Here is a 24,991-nt window from a genome sequence, read left to right as displayed (position 1 = left end):
AAAAAAGGCCATTACTATGAGGTCTGGTGAATGCAAGGGCTAGATTTTTGTCAAGATAGGCCCTCATATCATGATGGTAGTGGAAATAAAACTGGTCCTCATTCCCAAACCTTCTTCTTTACCATACTCTATGTACACTTCAGCCTAAAATTGTAGTATGCAATAAAAAGGTTATATATTCACGGTTTTGTTTTAAAATGTATTTTCTACTATGTAAAATGCTTTGTACTAAAGCAGAACATGAATGGTACTTATTGAAATAAAGATTGATTGATAGATAAATCTGACCAGAAATAAGCCAAGTTATTTATTTACAACAAAAAGGTACTTTGCTTTTATTTAATCTGTTATTTGAATCATCTCAACAAATATAACCTTGTAAACCTTAATCCCAATGTTTAGTTAAAATGATTTAATGAGTCAAGAAAAGGTCATTTACGCCTTCAGACTTGAACTTTACAGTTTCATACTGTACATGCCGGTGTGAAAAGGAATCTGTTATTTGTTCAAAATGTAAACAATGTTGTATAATTTTTTTTTTTAATTTTATATTAACTCAACAGCCTGCTAAGTTACAATATACTGTAAGTTATAAAATACTGATATACTCAGCTGTTGCACAAAAATAAGAGAGGTCTGAAGCAGCTGGAATTAAGTAAAGTTTTTAACCATAGAATTAAATACAACTTTTCATTTACTTTATATTACAGAAATATAATTAACTTGACATCCTAATATATGACTGTAAGTACAGTTGCACAATGGAGTTATCTTTTCACATGTTCATTCCTGCTTAAAAAAACTTATAGTACGCTTAAAAAAGCTTATAGTAGGTTTAACTGATTTATTTTTTTTTACATCAATCTGGCCATCTGTTGTCACATGTTAGGGTTGTGACAAGTTAGAACTGATCCCATCAGAAGCAGACACAAGACTGGGAACAGAACTGAATATGAAGGCAATCAATCAAGTTCAGTTGCCTACTTGAATGTCTTTAGTCTGTCAGACAAAAGCATGAGACTCTATGAAAAAAACACAAAGCATGTAAGCTCCACATGGGATTCTGGCAGTGCGAAGCATCAACATGACCTGCTGCACCACCGTACTTTTCTTGAATGTGTTCTGATTCCTAAATTACCAATAACACCTGGTGAAAATTTCTTAAACTGAAAAAAACATATGAAGGTGTACAGTAATCCCTCCTCCATCGCGGGGGTTGCGTTCCAGAGCCACCCGCGAAATAAGAAAATCCGCGAAGTAGAAACCATATGTTTATATGGTTATTTTTATATTGTCATGCTTGGGTCACAGATTTGCACAGAAACACAGGAGGTTGTAGAGAGACAGGAACCTTATTCAAACACTGCAAACAAACATTTGTCTCTTTTTCAAAAGTTTAAACTGTGCTCCATGACAAGACAGAGATGACAGTTCCGTCTCACAATTAAAAGAATGCAAACATATCTTCCTCTTCAAAGGAGTGCGCATCAGGAGCAGTGACTGTCAGAGAGATAGAGAAAAGCAAACAAATCAATAGGGCTGTTTGGCTTTTAAGTATGCGAAGCACCGCGGCACAAAGCTGTTGAAGGCGGCAGCTCACACCCCCTCCGTCAGGAGCAGAGAAAGAGAGAGAGAGTGAGAGATTGAGAGAGACAGAGAAAAACAAACAATCGAAAATCAATACGTGCCCTTTGTGCTTTTAAGTATGCGAAGCACCGTGCAGCATGTCGCTTCACGAAGCAGCTGCACAGAAGGTAGCAATTCAGCATTTTTTGATGAGCGTCCCTATCGTCTAGGTGTGCGAACAGCCCCCCTGCTCAATCCCCCTACGTCAGGATCAGAGAAAGTCAGCGCAAGAGAGAGAAAAGTAAGTTGGGTAGCTTCTCAGCCATTTGCCAATAGCGTCCCTTGTATGAACTGGGCAAACCAACTGAGGAAGCATGTACCAGAAATTAAAAGACCCATTGTCCGCAGAAATCCACGAACCAGCAAAAAATCCGCGATATATATTTAAATATGCTTACATATAAAATCCGCGATAGAGTGAAGCCGCGAAAGGCGAAGCGCGATACAGCGAGGGATTACTGTACTCAAATAGCAAATAGCTAACATCCCCTATTAATTAGAAGATATGAGGCAGTGCTATGGGTGATACTGTTACAATAAGACTGTTTCCAATATGGCTGCATCTACGTTAAATGGTGCTGTATCAGGAAAGTTAACTTTACACTATAACTTGGGGCTTCATGTATAAACAGTGCATACACACAAAAATGTTGCGTACGCCCCTTTCTGCACTCATATCGCAATGTATAAAAACTAAACTTGGTGTAAACCACGCACATTCTCACGCCAGCTCATACCATTGCATACGTAGGTTTTCAGCTCGGTTTTGCAAACTGGCGGCACCCAGCATCAAATAAGTGCTAGTTCTTGTGTGGTTTCCCTTTATGTTTTAGATTCACATACCTGACGTGTCTTTATCAAATACACTGAAATTAACTGCATATTGTTTTTTAGTTTAAGGCATCTGATTGTAATCAACCTGTAACCATATAATGGTGCACAGAATGGCCACACTATTCCATATACCATAGCTGCCTTAGCCTTGTTACTCTCAGTGCACCACTCAAGAGTAATTTAACCCACTGTATCCAAGTGTGGAATCACAACAAAACAGAGGTTGATCAGAAAGCTCTACGGCAGATTGTGTCAAGAGCGGAGAGAATTATAGGGATACATCTTCTAGCACATGCTGCCTCAGCCATGCGCACTGTCTATTGAACTGCTCCCATTCGGCAAACGCTTCAGAGCCTTTACTGTACGGACCTCGCAGTTCAGAAACAGTTTCATCCCAATCAATCCTTCAAGTCCTCCTGGTATAACTGTTTGTACTTATAAGTCCAATTGCCTCACTGTAAACTTGCACTACAGTTGTAATATTGCACAACCTGAGCCACTTATGCTTTCATATTGTATATTTTTCAGTTTATTTATTATTATTATTGTTGCTGTTATTTTACCATTTTATAGGAAAAGTAGGGGGCTTCGCTCGCTCACCCACCCCTGGGTTTGGTTAACCGGAAATACAATTTTAAGAGATTGTTATTTTCATGGGAATTGTTACATATGCATTATTTTCACTTTTGCTTTAAAACTTTAGCAAAAACAATATGTGGAATTAACATTTCCTCAAGATTGCATTGAATTATGATTCTGTGTTTGGACTTACATCGCGACAACACAACGTATAACTGCCTATGAGTGAATATCGTTTCTTTCTCTCTAATAAATAAAACAACTTTTTCGAATGTTTGTCCATGTCCTTTCTTCTTCGCTTCATCATTGACGTGTCATCTAGAATGTATAAAATTATTGTCCTGAATAGAATTTATAAGAGCTGAGAGCGCAGGAAGTGTGTCTGGCAAAAGCATTCACACGACTGAGGTTTGATGACCGTGGTCTTGTTTGAAAATAGTTGTAAGTAGGGTGTGACTTGAAGGAATCTCATGTTAAAAGTCTCCGTCTCATGGGACTTCATACCGCGCCAACGTTTTTGGAATCTTTTCTCCAACTTAAAATTTAAATCCAAACAATATATTCGATCTCTTTTCGCTGTTCCGTTATTTCACCGAGTAAGAATTTACGTTTGTTTGTGCTAATGCAATCTTTTCCTATCATTTTTTTGAGACTTTCGAATTTTTGTACTTTCATTATCTTGAACCTGCGCTGCATGTGTACCGCACCAACATTTTTGAATTCTTTATGACGTTCTACTTTGTCATCTACTTTTTGTCCTTTATTTCCGGCTCAGAGCTGTAATACTGTGAATGTAATGTATTCTGTGTCCTGTCAGCGTAAGAGAAAGCCTGTTTAAGAAGCACGTAGTAATTCACACACAGAGTGAATAGAAGAACACATAGAATATGAAGCATTTAATGTGCTACTTTAGTTATGATGAGATCTGAGAAACTCTAGTAAATTAATCATTGATTTTAAGATTAAGTTTATGACGTACTTTAATGACAAAATAAACTATGGGATTAAAGTGGAAACTTTTACCTTTTTATCCACTGTGTCCCTGTTTTTTTTCTTTTCTCTGTACCCTAATATGCTTCCATATGACACTCAGATGGTGGGCTACGACTTGACTTTTCATGGCGACTTTGATATCTGACCACTTTTTTTTTTTCAGGCACTGTACGACTTTATGAACTTGAACTTCCAAGTTACTCCACCACTCTGTGTCACTCGATCAACTTTCTTTTTTGTTTATACAACTGCTTAAACCAACAAATAGTATGTTTTTCCTTGCCTCCACTTGGTATTTGTCGAAATTCTTCCTTTTTTCCCCCCAGTGCTTTTGACATTATCTTTTCACTGAACTCTGAACTTAAGAGGATATTTACATTGATTTGCATATTCAAAGAGGCATAATTCTGGGAGGAGTCGGGGTGGGGCGGAAGGCGCATTACGTGCATTACATTTCACGCCGACTTGGATTTATGTAGCGGAAGAACATGGAAGTTGCCGTACTCATAGATTTATGCATCTGGATTTTTTTGTGCATACGCACATTTCCACTTTTGTCTGTATGCCATGTTTTAGTGTGAATTCTACGCATTATGTTATGCATGAGGCTCCTGGTCTATATCCTATATACATTATATAGGCTCACTGGCTTTCCATGCTTACTGTTGTCTTCTGGCAATCAAGGTCTGATTCAACAAAGTACAGTAAATACCCATTTGTGGTAATGATGAACTGGAGTGTCAGTAATTACACTGCTGCACTTCTTTTAACATACATCAAGAATTTGTTAATGCACAGCAATGTCATGAAACCAAACATTAAAAACATCGAACTGTTAATATATGCAGACCAAAATCTGCAGGTGATATAAACAATCTAATTAAAGGAGAATGAAAGATGTCATGGCAAGTCTGTAACTTTAATATGAGGACCGGCATTAAGGACCTAGAGCTGGGTGCATGGATTTCATTGAAAATCTAATCTACGGTACTAGAATACTAATTTTCTTTACTGCTCTTTCAGTCTTTAATTTTGTTTCAAAACCATGTCCAAGGGAGAGTATAACAGAATTAAAAATATTCCTATACATGACATGCTACCACTTCTGCAAGGTCTTCTCACATATGAGTGGGATCTTGGAACATTAAATCATTTGTCAAATATACTCTTGTTCATATCTGCCTTGCCTATGTAGCAATCTATAGGGTGAAACTGGAAATTTGGTAGTGAACATATTTAGTAAAATTATGAGAAAAACTGTTGTTATTTATTTCTTTTTTATACTAAGTTTGAACAAAGTCATTCTTTAAATAAGCATTTCTGTTAACTCCTAAGAACTGGCTCCTGTTCAAGACAACTATACAAACAAAATCCTCAACCCTAAAGGCACCAAAGGCTCAAGACTGTGAGTTTCAGGCTTTAACCATGTGTATGATTTAAATAAAAATAAAAAAAAATAGTGACTCCTGCCTGGTGTTTTTCAGTAAGACTTGGGACCCTTAACATAACTGATCATCTACTGACTTCTGAATAACTGTTTCAAACATTATAATCTGATAAAAGAGACTGACATGTTGAAGTGTAGATCCTCACTCCAATGGTCAAATTTCAGAAAGAAACTAATTTCACGAAAACCGTCTTTACCCACAGCATATTGGTGCAAAAACAGCATTTCTTCTCACAACACTTGTCATTTTTCTCACTTTACATTTAAAGTGCTACCTTTGTGGGTTCAATATCCACTCACAGAGCTTGCATTAGTTTGTTTCCACAGACGAAAATGTAATGTTCCGTTTAATGGCAAATACAACTTTGCTCAGTAAGGGTGGTGGTGTGTGTGATTGTACCCAGCAATAGGTTAGTATCTCTTTCGGCATAAATCTCTTAATATAAACAAAACATTGAACAATAAGCACACCATCAACCCCCCCCCCACCAGCCCCCTCTTCACTAGTGGACTTAAAAGGTCCACAAAGGCATTGCATGGATTATAAGAAAAACATTCAAAGCTTAAAAATATGCTACATTTGGAGTGTTACAGAAAGTTCGGCATTATGTTTTTATTTCATTGGTTATAGGTATAGTAGTGATGCCCTGCCATATTTAATCAAGTATCACTGTTATCCCAGCATAAAGATAAAACTGAGAAGAAGATGGCACCTAGGAAATTATAAACCTATAGGGCTAAAAGAGGGGGCTGATTGCCACATTCTTTTTCACCAAATCGATTTTTGAAGTATATCGTATTTTTATATTAATTCTTATTTGTTTGAACAGATGTGTTATGTTTAAATGAGAGATTTTCAAATAAATGGAAAAAAGAAGCAACAAATATGCAAGAAAAAGAAGCAGGTATTTGATTTTCCTTCCAAAAAGTATACTTTGGAAGTTTGTTCACATTCTGACAAGTTTTTTACTACCTAGGAATCCTAGCTTTTAACACTGGTAAATTAAGTATCTCAAATTATGATGAATAATTATAATACAGTAAAACTTATTCTGCTATTACTGGTACTTTGGGAATGTTGGTCTACATTTAATATTATGTTATTTGATTACAAAAAAACAATACCTTTTACTAATATGTGGGTAATTATTCTTATAATATCTGTCCATACTCTATATCAGAACAAAAGGTTTTGTATCTTATGGTAAGACCTCTGTTATTGTCATGCCAGCAGGTTACATGCTGCTTTGCAAAACATTAAAAATATAAATTTTTGGTAGTTGCTCAAAGTTTTATAAGTAGAATGCAACACTGACTGCCATCTCCAATTATAACTCTAACTTTGCAGTCAGATAAAGAAGACAGAAATTTAAAGGAAAAGTTGTTACACTCACTAATTATGGGGGTTACGACCCTATTTGAACTAGACAGCAAATAAAGTGTTCTAGTTCTTCATTGCTAGTATACATTAAATCTCATGAAACAGAATCCGTGCCTCAAATCATCATAATAGAAAATTTTCTTCGGTCACAGCACCAATATTATTGTAGCATTCAGCTTAACCATGGTTAGTAGTGTAACTTGTTGAGCGATACCTACTGAACAGCTGATACTCTCTGGGAATACAATGTAACATCTTCTTTTTCAATGCAATTCAAGGTTGCAGGGTCATGAAGCTTGTTGTCGGCATCATGCACAAATGCAGGAACCAGCGCTGTATAACGACCACTCACACACGGCCACACTTTAACTGGTCAATTTAGAATCAGCAATTAACCCAGCAGGCACACTTTTAGTATGTGAGAGGAAAACTGGAGTATCTTCTCAGAATAATTAGCGTACCCAAAATCCCAGCACAGACAGTAGAAGTAGAAGTAGAAATGAGTAGAAAAAGGGTAAATTTTTCTTGTGTTCTAAAGCTGGCATACACACCAAAAAAAAAAGGATGTAGGAAGTTACTTTAACCACACAATGTCAAAGCAGAGACCCCAACACTCACAAACATTTCAGTGAACCAGCACATAGTCTTGTAGAGCACTATATCTGAGATATGTTGGTAATCCTCAGCTAGCTTTGAACCTTCTAGGTGGTAAGTACTGTGACGTGCTTTGCTTTTAAAATATACACCAAACAGGAAACACCACAATATAACTCAAAACTTGTCCACTCACAGTCGGTCTTCTTATTGGTTGCAAGTTGACAGATGGCAGGCCTTGTCCCCAAACCACTGTATAGTCCCTCTCTTGTCTGTTGCAACAAAATGGAAACTTGTGGGTACTGCAGTTTCTGGAAAAGTTCCCACCTCATTTTAATTCCTGTTGTTTACACTCCTCATTGTCTTTACCTTATTAAGTGTCTGGCTAAGGCCAAGAGATTTGACCTAAAAATAAAATCTCAGATTTTAATTCACACCTACACTCAATTTACGATTTTATTCTTTTTAATATTTTCATTTTCTTAAAAAAAAAAAAAAGAGAGAGCTTAATCAAATAAGTTTTGTTTTTATTTTAATGATACAAAACAAACAAGTTGTTGAAGAATATCACACACATTTCTTAACGGCTTTTTTTTGTACAAAAAAGCATGTAGAGGAAGTGGCTTTAGAACTGGAATTGTTCCCTGAATGCTGCTCACTGCTAATAGTTGCTAGACAAATTCCTCCCATGGTGATCAATAAAGTGTAAACCCAAGTTAACAAATTAAAACAAAAAGTGATTCCTGAATTAATCTTCTGTATCCCTGAAGAAAGACTTTCTCCAAACAAAATAAAGTAAATGTGAGGTGTGTTTAATGTCCTTTAAAGTTTTTTTTTTTTTTTGCAGAGTATACTGTATAAGCCTATCTACTGCCTCCAACTTCAGGTATGACCTATGGCATGTTAAAATGTTCCCCCCACACTCTCTGATGGGGTGTTTATAGCAGGGAAGGAGAGTCATTTCTTGGCCAGATTACTAAGTTTTGGGAAGTTTGCTCAATGGTGCTTGAACTACTGAAGAGGATCAGTGTCTGGGAAAATAACACCACAACTTTTACCTGCTTTTATTAACCTTTTCAGCTGGCATTACAGGGCTGCCACTAGCTTGCTCATCACACAGCACTCCACACTTCTCCCACTCGACTGCATGCCTCAGATCGAAATGCTGCTTTAGTTGCCACAGACTTTAGACAGATTTTAAAATGGACAACAGTTTGATGTCAGACTTTGCATAACAGAACCACTTCCAAATGACTGAGGAGACACTGCCAGTTTTAGACACAAGCTCCTTACTTGTTTACGCACGTGCTGCCATCTTGCTTCTGTGTTTGTGTGCAAGGAGCTCGGGTGGTTTGAATGAGAGAGGGTCCGGCATCAAGAGTTGACATTTAAATTTTGACACATCAACCTAAACCAAAAGTTCGAATTAATCAAACTAAACTGTGTAATAACCCAGCTCAAAGTCTGGTACAGTATTATTTAATGAGCTTAGATGAACATATACATGTTGTAACACTAGATGGCGCTATACCAGCGCTCAACCTGACACAGACACTGACAACACGTTTTAAAAACACCAATAAGTTGTTTCATTTCTTCTCTTTAAATAAATAGTGCCCAAGGCACCTCCACCACAATAAACAAATAAACACAATAATAGTTCATTCTTGAAATCTCTCCTCCACACCTCCCAACAAGCTTTGTCCTCTACCTCCCAACTCCGGCTCACTTGCTGGGTCTCCAACAGTCCTTTAAATAGTCCTTGACCTGGAAGTGCTTCCACTCTTCCATCCATGTGACTTGCACTCTTCCGTCCATGTGACTTGCCAGCACTTCCAGCTCAGACGGATAATCAAAGTTCTTTAATCAACCCGGAAGTACTTCAGGGCTCCCATCCTCGTGACTTGGCAGGTCTTCCGGGCTATGGATGAGGCATGGCTCCTCCGGTCCTCTCACAACTCCTCCTGGCGGGACCATGGTACAGAACAGGGCTGAGAAACCGAACTCCAAGTCCCAAGATGCAGTCCAGTGGAGCTGCCATCTAGCATTTTGGGGGAAGCAGTGTCCTTGAAAATCTGCCTTCCCCTATCCTTCCATCGCAGGGGCATCCCGGCCAGGTTGAGCCGCTGGCAGTCTTTTACAATGTATAGTTATGCAAGTCAAGCTTATATTTACTGTGGATATTAAAAGTATATACATTTTTACAGAAATTTCAGTTTTTGTTGAGGTAAACTGTAGACAGCAAGACAAAAACATGTTTCACCTTTAATAGCAACATCCTGTAATAGTGATGCTCCAATTGATCGGCCAATTTTCACTACAAAAGACTCGATCAGTAATCGGTAAATTGACTAATCACAAAAAACAATTTATTTAGAATCTGCTTTTGTAAGGTTTATTAAAGGTATTATGGTAGCTGAGATAGTGCACATCTTTTTCTGCTGCAAACATCCTTTAAACAGAGAGAGAAGACCAAAATATTAACCTATACCTTAGTGAAAGTGGAGTAATAAACTGAGAAGTCAATAAGTGTAATTAGACAAATGTCAAGAAAGGCTACTTTAATAAATCTGAACCTTTTTATTTTGTCCTTTAATTAAAATGGACAATGATTGTCCAAGTTTGGACAGTGAGCAAGACTGTGTTTAGTACAGCATCTCACATTTTCAATTACAGAAAGAAGAGACAAAGAATTTGAAATTGCCTCTTAGTAAACAAAAGGCCTGTTATTTTAACAGCAAAATGGGTTTTGTTTTTTTTTTGTACTTGCAAACATGCTATCCTTATACCTTCATGATGAACATGTTATGAACATTTGATAGCTCTGTGGCTTTTTAAAGATTTGCACTATGTTTGATATTTGTGTGTGTTATACAGTATAGGTTTTATAAGAAAAAAGTACTGCATAATTAAAATGGTAATCCATATTAATTATTACACCTCAAGAATGACTAATGTCAAGTTAGTACACTGAGGAAAAAAAAAAACGCTGTATAAATATTGTAAATGTAAAAAAAGTTGTAGTGCAATCAATGATGAAAAAATTGCAAAAAAAAAAAAAATCTATAAGTGCATGTATATTTATATTTAAACAGTGTTTAACTGCAAACATAAATTAATTAATTCAACTTGTGATGATATATATGTCAGACATTTTTAAAATTGAGCTTTGTTTCCGCTAAGTACACTACAAAAGAAGTTAATGTGACAGCTTATAATTATGTGAAGTATTTTATTTTCTTTAATACTAGATTTATTATTGATACTTTTTTAACTAATAAAAATATCTAAAAAAAATATGTATTTTAATGGAATTTTGTTTATTTCAGTATTTTTCTGGTCACTGAACAATAAGCCTACAGAATTTAATTTTGTTAATAATAAAAAATGAACAGGTAAAACCTATGGTCTATAGTATAATAATAAAAATACCATAGTTAACACTTTAATATATAACACAAGACTTCTACACATCTGATTATACAGGAGCTTAGTGTAAAATGTTTTTCAAAGAGACACAAAGAAGAAAAAAAAAAGGGAATCGCTATTGGAATCGGCTGATCCACTAACATGATATTTGGCAATCTGTATCAGCCCCACAAAAACCTGACTAGAACATTCTTGCAACTGAAAATGAGAAATAAACTGAACACTTTTAGAAAAAGTAATTACAAATAAAAATAAAAAATAAAAAAATAAATAAAATAAAAAAGTAATTACAAATAAAAATGTTCAAAGCCTTCATTACACAATGGTGCACAGCCTTTCTAAATGAGCTTTAACTGTCTTCACATTTAACCAGTCACCTTCCAAATCACGTACAAAGGCATTTAGCCTCAACCTGACACCAACTAATGTGACTTGCCATGTGTAAAACCAGCTATAGCCGTAGGATTTCTGGGAGAATTCTTGGGTTGTAATACGAGTTGAATTCACCCTACACAAAATCGGCTATTGGTAGAGGCTTCATGTTGGTTTTCTTGGATATATACTGTAAAAATAATGCACGGTTCACAGGAAGCTACAATGGTCTTAATGCTGAAAGTTACAGATCAAGAATGACATATAAAAGAAATGCAAAAGCATTACACATATAACAGAAAAATGTGAAGATCATCAATAAGAAGTTGAAGAAATCTGACACCATTGGGACATTGCCAAGATTAAATCTTCCCTCCAAAATTGATGACTCAGCCAGGAGAGAAGGCTCATAAAGGAGCTCTCAAACGGTTGTCGGCAACCTCACAGGAAATACATGAATTAACGGCAATACTTGGCCACTGTCCACATCTTACACTCATTTTCCTATCTTTCAGTTCTGTAATGTGGGTAGGGGTAGGGTGGAAAAAACATAAGATATTCCTGACAAAAGAAACTCCAATCCTGTGCATGTTTTGCAAGAAGAAAACAGACTTTCAAATTTCTGTAGGGAAAATGCCTTATGGTCTGCTGAGTACAAGGCACAGGTCTTCTGTCCTAAGTCCAATAAACATGTTTGGTGCAAAGTTAGCACAGCTCTTTACCCACAGATAATAGTATTTACGGTCAAGAATGGCGATGACATCATACTATTGGACTGATCCACTTCAGTGGGAATATAGTGTCTGGTCCTGATAGAGGAGAAAATTAAAAGTAACAGCTGTATTGTCACAGGTACAGAGTACAGTGAAATTCTTACTTACATGTCCAAAGAACATGGAACATGTTGCCACTCTCCAGTTGCAAGATAAACAATCTTAACCTGCTGTACTCCTTACCCGTTTCTATACAATAAACTCAGTTATACTCCCTTGTTCTAAAACCTTCTGGAAAACATTCTGTGAAATCTGCATGCACTTCTAAACAAGTAGGTGTGATCTAACAGAAGCATAACCTAGCTCCCCCACCAGCTCTGAATTTTCAGCATCTAAACAATGCCTCCCCACTCAGGTCTCTTTGAAAGCAGTCATAAAGGTGAAATTAAAGAACATTTTGGCCTTTCAACCTAACAATGATCTGAAATGTATAGCCAACTCAACCATGGGAATGCCATAAAATGAGGAAGACCAATGTGCAGCCAGGACCTTAATCCTATAGAGAAATTTGTGGACCCGTATTTCAAGACTGTGTATTGGGGAGTCCACTTTGCATGTCACTTTGCACTGTTCTGCAAAGAAAAGTGGGGTAAAATTGCAAAACCAGAACTCTTTTAGACCTGGCAACAAAGCAATCAATGCTTCCATTATGTATTACTAAATAGGTGTGCAAACATTCTTCAAGGCATCAACAGCTTTTTCTTTTTCTAAAAATAATCACTATTTGTCCTAAAATCAACATTTACATCAACAAAAGCTGAAATTTCAATAAAGGTGTTCACATATATAATTCCCCCTTTATGTAATGCAATCAGACTAACAGAGCACAGCAAGTTCAGATTATTGATTATTTTTATGTGTGCCTATAGACTGCTGAAGCCTAATGACTAGTTGAGTCATAAACTATTAATCCTATCTTTCTCATGAATTTAATTAAGGAAAGAAAAGGTGAGCACTCCTTTTCCCCAATTTAAATGTTAGATAAATTAATCTGCAGCTAATTAGCAAGCTGTGTAAAATCTGTGCAGCTGTACTGTATTCTTTACACTTTGGTTATAATAAGTATGACTGCAGTAGTTTTTCTTTTTTAAAAGTCTCTCTCTAATTTTCCCAGGTAAATAGTATTAGTGGCTTATTTTTGTTGGACAAGATAAATTAATTTTTCAGTTGCATTTCTAGCATTTTTCCACTGACTGCCAGGTAATGTTACTAACAACTGATGAAAACAGTTGAGCTTTTTTACAGTGTTGTTCATGGCATCATGAAAGAAGCATGTGCTGGCAATTTAACAATGGCTTTGTGTTTGTCAGGATTCAGTAATACATGGATTTGTGCGTATTATCAACACTAGAGAAATTTCTCACTTTAAAAATACCAAGGTATATTGAGCAGGATTTTGGAATTCAGTTATGTGTAAAGACTGTAATTATATATAGTGAAATTATAATTATAGAGACATTAGTGTGTTAGAACAAGTAGGTACTTTCACTTATGCATTTGTTAAAATAATACTATAGTCAATTGTTTTACAGGTGCAATGATTAAGCATTACATATGCTAAAGACACTCATTGAATTTTCTTAGTAATTAGTTTATTCGAACTGTTTATATGATCATTATTATTACATGTACCAAGTGTAGTGAATTTCTTACTGTCGTGTGCTAATCAACATGTAGCACGTCATCAATCTCTGGTGCCATGATTAATGATTACAACTGCTTGATCTCAAAATATCCGAATTCCTTATCTGTAAATTTCAGAACATATTTGTGTCATAACCTAGCAGCATAGCCAATTATATTCAAGTACAACTAAAGTTAAGACCATTTTTCTGTTTTGGTAATATAGATTTTATAGACAAAATTATTCATAGTGTACTAATTGTAATTATTCAGGGCCTTAAATTTTCATCCAGCTTTTCATTTCTTTTTATTTTGTATGTTAGTTCTAATTATGAAGTGCTAATAGAATTGTACACAATTATTTGCCCTTGATGTTTGTTTTCATCATTCAGTGTTCTTAAGGTTGTCTTCTGTTTCTTTGCAGAACCACAAAGGCATTTGTTTATATTTCACTCCAATTTGTACCTGTATTCACTTAGAAGTAATGGAGCTAACTGGACTAAAAAGGGAGTAGGGATGTGGGGCACACGAAGCAGTATGCCTCAGCAATAGCATATGTGCTGTAGTTTGGGTGGGTATAGTTAAGATTTGTGGTTAGAGTCACATAAGAAGACGACTGACATCACCTGTCATCATCAAGTTAAGCTCACATTCCCCATGGAAACTGAGTTCAAGGAGTGAATGCTCTTCGATGCTCAAAATGAAGGATGAACAATTAAACTACTGTCCTATTTCTTACACTTTGGGGCAGCAAAGAACATTTCTCACAGGCCAGTATACATGCTACTTTTTTTCTTTTTAACAAGTTCATAAATATATGCTGTTTTCATTCTTACATAAAAATTTCTTGAACTTGACCTTTAAGTTCAGAAATACTCAGCACAGTAAGTGAAATATATAAAATACATGAATAAAACCTGTGCATTTTATTCATTGCCGCAAGCACTGAGTGATGAGTTTGGCCTCTTCTGCTTAACTGGCTAGAGGTTGCTATGCTACTTCTGTCTAAAAAACTGATGGTTAAAAAAAAAAAAAGATTTGTTTTCTTTTTGTATAAGAATAGGGGCTCTAACCAAGGTCTCATTCATATCACATTTGTAAACATTTTATTACTTTTTGGGGATACATAAAAAGTAGCCCCATTCTGGTTTGAGCTATAGCCACATAGTCCGGTGAATCTACTAGGATGTCCCTGTGGACACTTTGTTTTGTTAGCTCTCTTATCTAGGAGTGTGCTGGAAAGGAGACATGACCTGTTCACTGGAATAGCATATATCAGTTGTGGAGCTGAATGTTCACACAAGCTCTTTCTAGTGGACACATGAGAGACTGGATGAACAATATGCCATAGGAATACTTCTGCAAACATGCAATTTAAAAAATGGTGAAAAGGTGTATACTATCGTCTCGTTGACCAATGCATCAAAACCAAGAAACCCTTCTGTCCAAACCCCAGCAAAACCCAAAGACTGCAAATGTTTTGGAGTCTTCCGACATCCATTTTTCAACATTTCCTGCAGGATCTACAATGGGGACTGAAGTATCAAACAACCCAGTCAGAAACTGGCCAATGTAATTCTTAGATCATAACTAACTATACCTGAACATAATAACTACAAATTGAAACTACATTGTCGTTGAATATCACACATACGTGCGCCTGTTTATCTAGTAGGAATCAGGTTCTGCCAGCGGAATTCACTAATAAAACAAGACCAGACTGCATCTCAAACTTTATACAAATGTCTCCAAGCATACTATGTTAATGAACTAGCTCATTAAAGCCTGAATGATGTGGTTCCAGATCTAGACTACCTGTCAATTGCAGGCATATCTGCTAAAGAGTTACCAGTTTTTGTAAACAATATCCATACTGTTTTTACCGTGTTTAACTATTTTAGCCTCCCATAGCAACATTATGTGCAGTGCATGAGATACTCCTGGAAGGGGTGTCCTTCCAAAACAGGTGATACTCATGCACACTGGTTGATTCCAAATTGCTAGTCAACATACCAGAAGGTCTTTGGGTGGAAACTGAAGACTTCAGAGTAAACCCACACAAACAACATATAGACTTCACATAAAAGGAGCAACATCTAGAATTAGAAATCGGGTCAATCTCAATGAACAGACAACACATATGCATCATCGCCTTGTTAGCCCCAATAAACAAAAATTCTTTAACTCAACTGATTGATTTTGGTTCAACTGGTAAACCAAGTCCTTCTGCTGCTAAATTGTTCATAAGCAATGAGGCCTACCAAAAATGCAGGAATTGAAACCACAAGTGTCCTAGATCAAATCCCGCACTTAGCACACTGTGTGTGCCTGTCCGCTCCTAACTACCTGCACAATTCTGAGTACCTGCGTTACAGTATTTGTAAAGAGGGCACATAATCCATGGGAGAACTTAGACTCATGAAAGGTGCAATATACAAGTCACCGTGTCCTTTTAAAATTTGGTTTACTCATTATTAATTCAGCACACAATGCCCCACATAACACTAGTTTCATTAATTAGATAGTAAAACATAGTCTGTAAACTAATCTGGAATGAAAACCCAACATATAACCTTTAGAAATGATATCTGCAATTGAACTTAATCACGTCTTCAGATACACACCTTAAGGACAGTATGGGTTTCCCTCTTTATTGGGTTCAATGGTCTTTGGATCCAAAACACATGTAATGTTTTCAAAAGCATGTGGTGTAGTAAAAATAAGATTTTTAAGTGCATCACTTTTATACCTATTTGACCTTAGACTACTGCTTAGAATATGCTAACAGTGGATAAAGGAAAAAAAAAGCAAAAATCTAACTGGTTACCATTTAATAAAAGAAACTCAGCCAATGTTCCATACTACCAACCAGCCTCTACATTCACTTATTTCATTACAGGGTCATATTAGGTACACAAACCTGTTCCAGCAGCACTACAAGAGCTAACATTGAGTGGAATGCTACTGGACTCTGAAAATGTACAGTAATCCCTCGCTATATCGCGCTTCGCCTTTCGCGGCTTCACTCCATCGCGGATTTTATATGTAAGCATATTTAAATATATATCGCGGATTTTTTGCTAGTTCGCGGATTTCTGCGGACAATGGGTCTTTTAATTTCTGGTACATGCTTCCTCCGTTGGTTTGCCCAGTTGATTTCATACAAGGGACGCTATTGGCAGATGGCTGAGAAGCTACCCAACTTACTTTTCTCTCACTCTTGCACTGACTTTCTCTGATCCTGACATAGGGGGATTGAGCAGGGGGGCTGTTCGCACACCTAGACGATAAGGACGCTCGTCTACAAATGCTGAAAGATTATCTTCACGTTGCTACCTTCTGTGCAGCTGCTTCCTGAAGCGACATGCTGCACGGTGCTTCGCATACTTAAAAGCTCGAAGGGCACGTATTGATTTTTGCTTCCTTGTTTTTCTCTGTCTCTCTCTCTCTCTTTCTGTGCTCTTGACGGAGGGGGTGTGAGCTGCCGCCTTCAACAGCTTTGTGCCGCGGTGCTTCGCATACTTAAAAGCCAAACAGCCCTATTGATCTGTTTGCTTTCCTCTGTCTTTATGACAGTCTCTGCTCCTGACGCGCACTCCTTTGAAGAGGAAGATATGTTTGCATTCTTTTAATTGTGAGACGGAACTGTCATCTCTGTCTTGTCATGGAGCACAGTTTAAACTTTTGAAAAAGAGACAAATGTTTGTTTGCAGTGTTTGAATAACGTTCCTGTCTCTCTACAACCTCCTGTGTTTCTGCGCAAATCTGTGACCCAAGCATGACAATATAAAAATAACCATATAAACATATGGTTTCTACTTCGCGGATTTTCTTATTTCGCGGGTGGCTCTGGAACGCAACCCCCACGATGGAGGAGGGATTACTGTAATGCTTATGCTTAGAAAAAAGTGAACCCCTTAACTCAAGGACATGACACATGTTCTCTAATGGTTGATCAACCTCTCACATGGCGTGAAAAGAATGCCACATCACTGCTCCTTACAAGACCACTTCACGGTCTAAGGGCCTTCCTAATATGTACAACTCAGCTTAGGTCCAATTCCAGCATCTGTAAGATATTGCAGTCTGGATTTTAACTGTTTCAAAATCCTATATTTTTTTAATTTTAGCCATTCTTCATACATTTTCAGGATAATAACCCAGGGGCACAATCCATGAGTCTTGGTATGTGAACTGTCAGTTTTGTCTGCTTTTACCTACAATAAGGGTGTGATAAGAGCTATATGGAGATCAAATATGTCTAAATACTCATCCATCAGTTTCTGAATCTGCTCTTACAGTTACAGACTCACAGGAACTCAAAGTACATACAGACAGTATTGGGCTGAAGGCAAACACCAACCCTCAAAGGGCCTCCAGTCCACTGCAGGACAAACTCACTCCCACTGGCCGACTTACAGTGACCAGTTATTCTAACCTGCATGTCTTTGGGATGTGGGAATTCGGAATAAACCAGAGAACTCATTGATTAGCCACTTGAACAGAGACAGAGAGAAGAAAATGCAAACAGGCAAAAAAAAAAGTGACCTGCCCAGGAATCAAACCCTAGTGCAGGCCTGCACCTAGGAAATTCTGGGCCCCAGGCAGCTGACAGAGTTCGGGCCCCTTTCATGTTTCAAATATGTGCATATATTTTAAAACGCCATTTAATTTCGAAAACCATGTCCGTCTGGACTACTGGATAACACAGATACTTAGGATGTACCACCTTTATTGTCCAGGCTGGTATTATCGTTTTCAATATTGGCACTACCACTGGAATTGTCATTGTTCGACGACACAGGTTTTTCAAAATACCGGAGAAGTAAGTTTTTGTCCTTTAATTCTTCATCTTTTTTCTTCTGCTCTTTTTTTTCCTTTCGCTTTTGGCACCCAGATTTATGTTGGTAGGGCATACTGTACTTTTTACGATCTGGATCCTATATGTAAAATAACGATAAGCGATGGTGGTATTAGAAATATATTGTAAACAAAACAAGCTACTTCAATTTATATCATGTCCATGTTACTGGACTGGTGAACTAAACAAAATTAAATTACAATGCATGTATTGTACAATAGCGCGCGTACCTGTCTCTGACTGCTGAGTGAGTCTGATGACAGCCGCTGTTAAGACCAAAAGTCCAAATACAAAATTAACGCTTCTCTTCACTGTTCACATAATAATGAAATAATGCCAAATTATAAGCTTTTGTAAAGTCTAACTCTAAGTGTGCACGGAACAGTAGGCCCTAACTCTTAATACTCACACGACTGCGACTGTCCAGCATTGAATGAATAACTTCCGCAATTCGCGAAAGGCAAAAGGTGGAGACTAAACATAAACATTGCCGCACCGCCACCGGCACTCATTCTGACTTGCGTATGTTATCTTGATGACGGACACGGGACAGCCTTTATGAGAATGCCGCTGAAGCTCTCGGCCTTGCATTTTCCCACGGTTCGACGACCGCTGTATGACGTCGACGCGCCCCTTCTTGATAATAAAGGACCTTTCGAGAAAAAAAAAAAAAAAACTCGAAAAAGGGTGGGCCCCTATCTAGCTCGGGCCCCTGACAAGTGTCATGGTTGTCCCCCCCTAGGTGCGGGCCTGCCTAGTGTCCAGCTCTGTGAGGCAACAGCACTAGCCACTGTTTGTTATCTGACCTATATTTAACTTTCTAAGCAAGTCTTTTTTAAAAAAAAAAAAAATGTAGTGTCTTTCTGCAGTGCACAACATCCCAAGGCACTTTACAAGTAAAGATGTTTATAAGCTGGAGTACTGGCAGGCTAAATGATTTGCTTTGTGTCCCACAATGGCACAAAGTCAGATCTGAACCCAAAATAATTGTGGTCTATTGCCCAGTTACTTATGAGTTACTTGTGAAGTTGGAAGAAAAATCAATACCTCAACAGTCAATGAGACCCACTGCACTGAATCTTCTACCATGAAGATTAAAAAAAGCAGTAGGTATCATTTAAGCACATTTATGGTACATACTGTAGAATGCCCAGTTGGGCTAGGATGGTCTTTTGATTTTAGGACCCATGCCAATCAAGTGTTTTTTTTTTTTTTCTGTCCTCCTCGGCCATCTGACTACAGTATAGCAGCAGACTTATCATTAGAGACTTAAAAACAAATCTATAAGTAAGGATTCTACTTTATCTAATATTTGAATATATTTGTTACGTGTGTATTCATGTATTCTTATTTACAAGTTTTGGCATTTCATTTACTCATTCATATCCTTATCTAACTTATTTTTCTGTTCATTCAACTTTTTCTCTGATAGCTTGTAAAGCACTTTGAACTACATTCTGTGTATGAAAATGTGCTATAACAAATAAATGCTGTTGTTGTAGTCTACTATGCCATCTTGCCTGCCACTCTCATCCTTCCATTTTCAAAACAGTGTAATCGATTGTTGAAAGTATGCACAAACACTTATCACACAGGGGCTCCTGGACCTAGGAGGCCAAGTCAACAACCATGCCCCTATACTGACCAGTACACAAGTTATTTTAACTGAAAACAACCAGTTTGATTTATGTTGCCTAAAGCAATAGACTTCATAATGAAATCTATAAAGAATACAGCATAATGGCAACAGTGGAAAACATTCTTCCTGGCACCTATCCTGAAGTTGGAGAAAAGTTAAGAAAAAACATGAGCACATGAAAAGGTTGAGACCACCATTCTGCAGGAATAGCCTGCCTTTACCATGCTTTTGTTAAATTTTAAGAACAATCATTAAGTTATTTAATAATAAATGACATTTATATAGAGCTTTTCTAACCTACTCAAAGCACTTTACGTAGACAGTGGGCAACCACTGTAATGACTAACAATGTGTATCACCTACCTGGATGATGCGACAGCAGCCATTCTTGACCCAGTACATTGACCACACATTAGCTATTAGGTGGTGAAGGGGTGAGAGTGACAGTCAGCCAATAAGGTATAGGGCAGGGGTGGGCAAACTCATTCCTGGAGGGCCGCAGTGGCTGCAGGTTTTTGTTCCCACCCAATTGCTTAATAAGAAGCACTTATTGCTCTAGAAACACTTCTGCTTCATTTTAGTTATCTCCGTCATTACTATTTTGAACCCTTATTGCTTATTTAAGTCTTAAACAGCTGCATTCTCGGTTTTTAATTGCTCCTTATTAGCAATAAGATGCAAATGACAAAAGAAACCAGCAGTTATCCATTTTGCTTGTTACCCTTTACACCTGTGTGTATTTATCGTGCACTATTTGGTTTAATTAAATACTTGGAAGGAAAGAGAAGAGAAAAAAGTGAAGGACTGAGAATTACCCATCCATTTTACACTTCAAAGTATTTGGATGATATCCTTAGAATGGAAAAAAAAATCTAGGATATGAGAATGACTTGACATAGCAGAGTTAAAGCACTAACAAGCCATGAAATGTAATTATTGGCAAGGATAGTTTTCTAATTAAGCAACTGGGTTGGAACAAAAACCTGCAGCCACTGCGGCCCTCCAGGAATGACTTTGCCCACCCCTGGTATAGGGGATGATTAGGAGACCAAAATGCCCAGGCCATCGTGGGCATTCTAGCCAGGACATTAAGAAACATCTTGCTCTTTTTAAAAAGATGCCCAGGGATCTTTTATAAGCACAGAGAGTCAGAAGTTGGCTTTTACACCTCATTCGAGGGACAGCAACATCTTTACAGCACAGTGTCCCTCTCACTGCACAGGGCCATTGGGATCCACACACAGACCATAGGGTAAGTATCCCCTGATGTAGACTTTAATTACCCCATGGGGAAGTTTGTTTCCAGGAGAACACATATTTACACAAATATATTTCATAACAACCATTATTACAGTCAGTGCACAAACCCATAACACTTACAATATCCAATAACAATTCAACACTGTTCCTAAAACTGATAGAATTTAAAATGCTCTGCAGGACAGTAGTGAGACCAGCCATGTTATATGGGTTGGAGATGGCGGCACTCACCAAAAAACAGGAGAGAGCTGGAGGTAGCAGGCTTAAAGATGCTAAGATTTGCACTGGGTGTGACGAGGATGGATAGGATTAGAAATGAGGACATTAGAGGGTCAGCTCAAGCTGGACGGTTGGGAGACAAAGTCACAGAGGCGAGATTACATTGGTTTGAACATGTGCAGAGAAGAGATGCTGAGTATATTAGGAGAAGGATGCTAAGGATAGAGCTGCCAGGGAAGAGGAAAAGAGGAAGGACTAAGTGAAGGTTTATGGATGTGGTGAGAGAGGACATGCAGGTGATGGGTGTAACAGAACAAGATGCAGAGGACAGAAAGATATGGAAGAAGAAGATCCGCTGTGGGGACCCCTAACGGGAGCAGCCTAGAGAAGAAGATTAAAGCTCTGAAATAAGAGATGTCTTAAGACTATTGCTCTAGACCAGTAGGTACTTTTGTTTGGTTTTAAACCCAATCAGCTTCTGCTTGTAACTGGACTTGGAACGCAATTAGGCAAACTGGTCATTTCCTGTTTATGTTTTGTAACAGTTCAGTTCAGTAATTAAAAACTGGATACAGTATACTCAAAATTTACAGAGTAAAGCATGAACCTCACTGTTAGACTGATGAGAATTTATTTTTTTGCTCTTTAAAATATCTTTTGATGTCCTAGTTATTTGGCGTATTTACTAATATGAAAAAGTGGCTAATTGTGAAAATAGCTGCCCATTAGCGTGCAAGGTGTCTACTCTGCTCATCGTCAGTTGTCTGTATCTGAATATAATTAAGAGAGCAAACAGCAGAGAACAAGTGAATTCAAAAGAAAATGAGAAAACAAGTGTTAAACATTGAAAGATAATGCAAAAAATATATACATTCCTTGTATGCAAGTCTCGCACTTACTGTACTTTTCTGTATGCAAAATAGGCTAGCTAATTAAATAACGAGATCAATTAAAGGTAAAACAACAAACGGATTGTCAAACTGGTTGGCACGAAGACCTGCGGCAAGGGGGTCGCCAGGACTGAACTTGAGAACCACAGGAAACAGAAATCCACTCCAGCAGAGCATATACGGTTAAAACCCCCTGATTTTGCGAGTAAAGTGTAAACCCTTTTGAAAAAGTGTGAAGGAATATGTACCGAATTTTTGGTTGGGGTAAAAACGCTGCTATTACCAAAAGGGTCTGCTTCCACATTTAAAGCAAACGCTGAACCCCGAACGCTAACCTGTACAGGTTTAAAGTGCTGTCCCCTACAGCGCAGGGCAAGCAGAAGGATTATTTGTACCCAGGTTATTATAACTGTATGCGCTAAAAATGGTTTGAGAGCCAATATGGTGGAACGTAATGAACCCATGGTAACTGTTTTATTTCTGCATTACTGTGACAAAAGGGTTGTTCTAAATGCAGCTACAACTGAGTCTCCGTATGTCCGGCCAAACCCGATGCGGTTTCGGAAGAAACGGGCATTCAGTTTTCCGTAGGCTGTGTAAACAGCGTGCGCAGTCACACCAAGGTGCCAACTGCCGTCGGGCGCTTGTTTTGTGCAGCCCGCACTTCAGTGCGCCCAGTCGCAACCTGCCGGCTTAGCTGCATTTCCTGTATCCAACGCCGCTCGCACGGAGCCTTTCCCTCTTCAACAGGTTGGCCAAATACCCAGCTGGGAAGCCCCCGAGAAAGTGTGAAGCACTTACCGTTTGTCAGCTCGTGTTTGATCGTCAGAGTGTCGTCCTGGACATCGGCGCTGTCACTACTACCGCCACTCGAATCAGCCATCGCTGCCAGTGCTGTCCGATAACAGATATAAATAAAAGCAATCCAAAGCCGACTGACTGATTCAGTTTGCTAAAATAAAATGTTTAAGAAGCAACACCTTTGGTTTATGTCCCCATTGGCGCACAAGCTGGAATGCGGCGCGTCCCGACTGAAATGGTTGCACTGATTACTAACTGCAAATTTACATACACAATGTCCTGCAATTGCATTACTCCTTTCAGCCAGAAAGTAAAAGTCAACTCTTGTTCTAGCTTCGTAATTCGCACTGACAGCTTCGCTACGTCAGAATCACAAACAACTCCGCCGTCAATATAAAATGTTCCTTTTCCCCCCTCGTCCGCTCACTTCTCAAAAAATGATGGGACTCTCTTGTCGCGCTGCTGTAGTGTCCAAATTGGGGGCTTTTCTTGAGCGAAGTTGGAGGGGGTGGGGGGTCCGCCGCGTCGCTCTTTCACCTCCTCAAATCGCCCAGACGTCTCCCTCCTTTAGACAATCCACATAAAAGCACAGATCCTGCGCCCAAGTCAGTCCCCTTGGTGGAGGGAGTCAAAGATTTCTTCTCCCTCCCTCTCTGTGTTCCTCTTTACTGCCTCCGTGGTTCGTACCCCGAGTAATCGTAGTAATGCTTTCAAATAAGGGGGCGAAGAAGGTTAAAACAATCAAATCAATTCTTTGCATGCTCTGCTGGGGGGCTTGATTGAGTCATCTGTCAAATATGTTCTTTCTTTTACTGCTTGCATAATTAAAAAAAATCCCCTCACTGACTTCTTTTTTTATTGTTTCGCAGACCAGCTACGGAGGCCGATTGGCTTGCGCTACTTTCTTTTTCTCCCGCTTGCCCTGCTGGCTCAGTGTGACTCACGATCCGGCCCTCCTGCAAACTTAACTTTGCCTACTGGAAGTGGAAGGCGCGCCGGCCGGTAGGCGAAACCGCATCCCTACCTCCTCCTCCTCCGAATCCCGGGCTCTTTAACGTGCCGCTCCCAAATGTGGGGGCGTTTAAGTGGCTGATTAAAGTTAGGCCAAAACGAGTGACAATTCTGTGACAGGAAGTGTTCGAAAATGTTCAGCAAGCCCCCCGCCCCCCCGTTCAGGTGGACTACAAGGAGGCTGTAGTCAAAAGATCTCTAAGTGTCCCTGTTGAGCCCTGCCATTGCGCCGAGTCGTCCGGGGTCTTATTGGACAAAATCGTTTCCTTTTAATCGTGGCCATTTAATTACGGCTGAAATGTAAAGACAGGGATTATCTGTCACATACAAACAATCCTTTAGTTCAAGAAGTTCACATGCTAAAACAAAACTTGAAACAGGGAAAAATCTGCCAATAGGGTAAGCAAAATTCACATCACAAGATTTCTTAAAATAAGCTAAATAATGCGAAATTCATGATAATTCAATAAATCCTACAAAAATGAAAACGACTTAATGGCTTGAAATGAAAACTTTTTACTTTCTTAGGTTTCTTTTTTTAATTGTGTATGCAGTCACAAGGCATTATAAGCGGCATTAAGACACACACAATTAAAGAACAGTACCTAAAAGAATATTCAGAACCTAGTAAAACACGCATTCCTCCAACAGTATGCATT

The 24,991-nt window shown here is 38.2% G+C and overlaps 1 protein-coding gene across 1 annotated transcript in view; it reads right to left on the bottom strand.

The window, feature by feature from the left end:
* Positions 1-24,367, bottom strand: part of LOC114653977 (ribosomal protein S6 kinase, polypeptide 4) — a 101,010-nt gene extending 76,643 nt beyond the window's left edge. The window contains exon 1 of the mRNA XM_028804489.2: positions 23,322-24,367. Coding sequence (XP_028660322.2) covers positions 23,322-23,403 — 82 coding nt within the window. The 5' untranslated portion in view covers positions 23,404-24,367. The remainder of the gene's footprint in view (positions 1-23,321) is intronic.
* Between the last annotated feature and the right edge of the window lie 624 nt (positions 24,368-24,991).

Source organism: Erpetoichthys calabaricus, chromosome 1, assembly GCF_900747795.2.
Source record: "Erpetoichthys calabaricus chromosome 1, fErpCal1.3, whole genome shotgun sequence".
NCBI lineage: Eukaryota > Metazoa > Chordata > Cladistia > Polypteriformes > Polypteridae > Erpetoichthys > Erpetoichthys calabaricus.
This window is presented reverse-complemented; position numbering and strand designations above follow the sequence as displayed.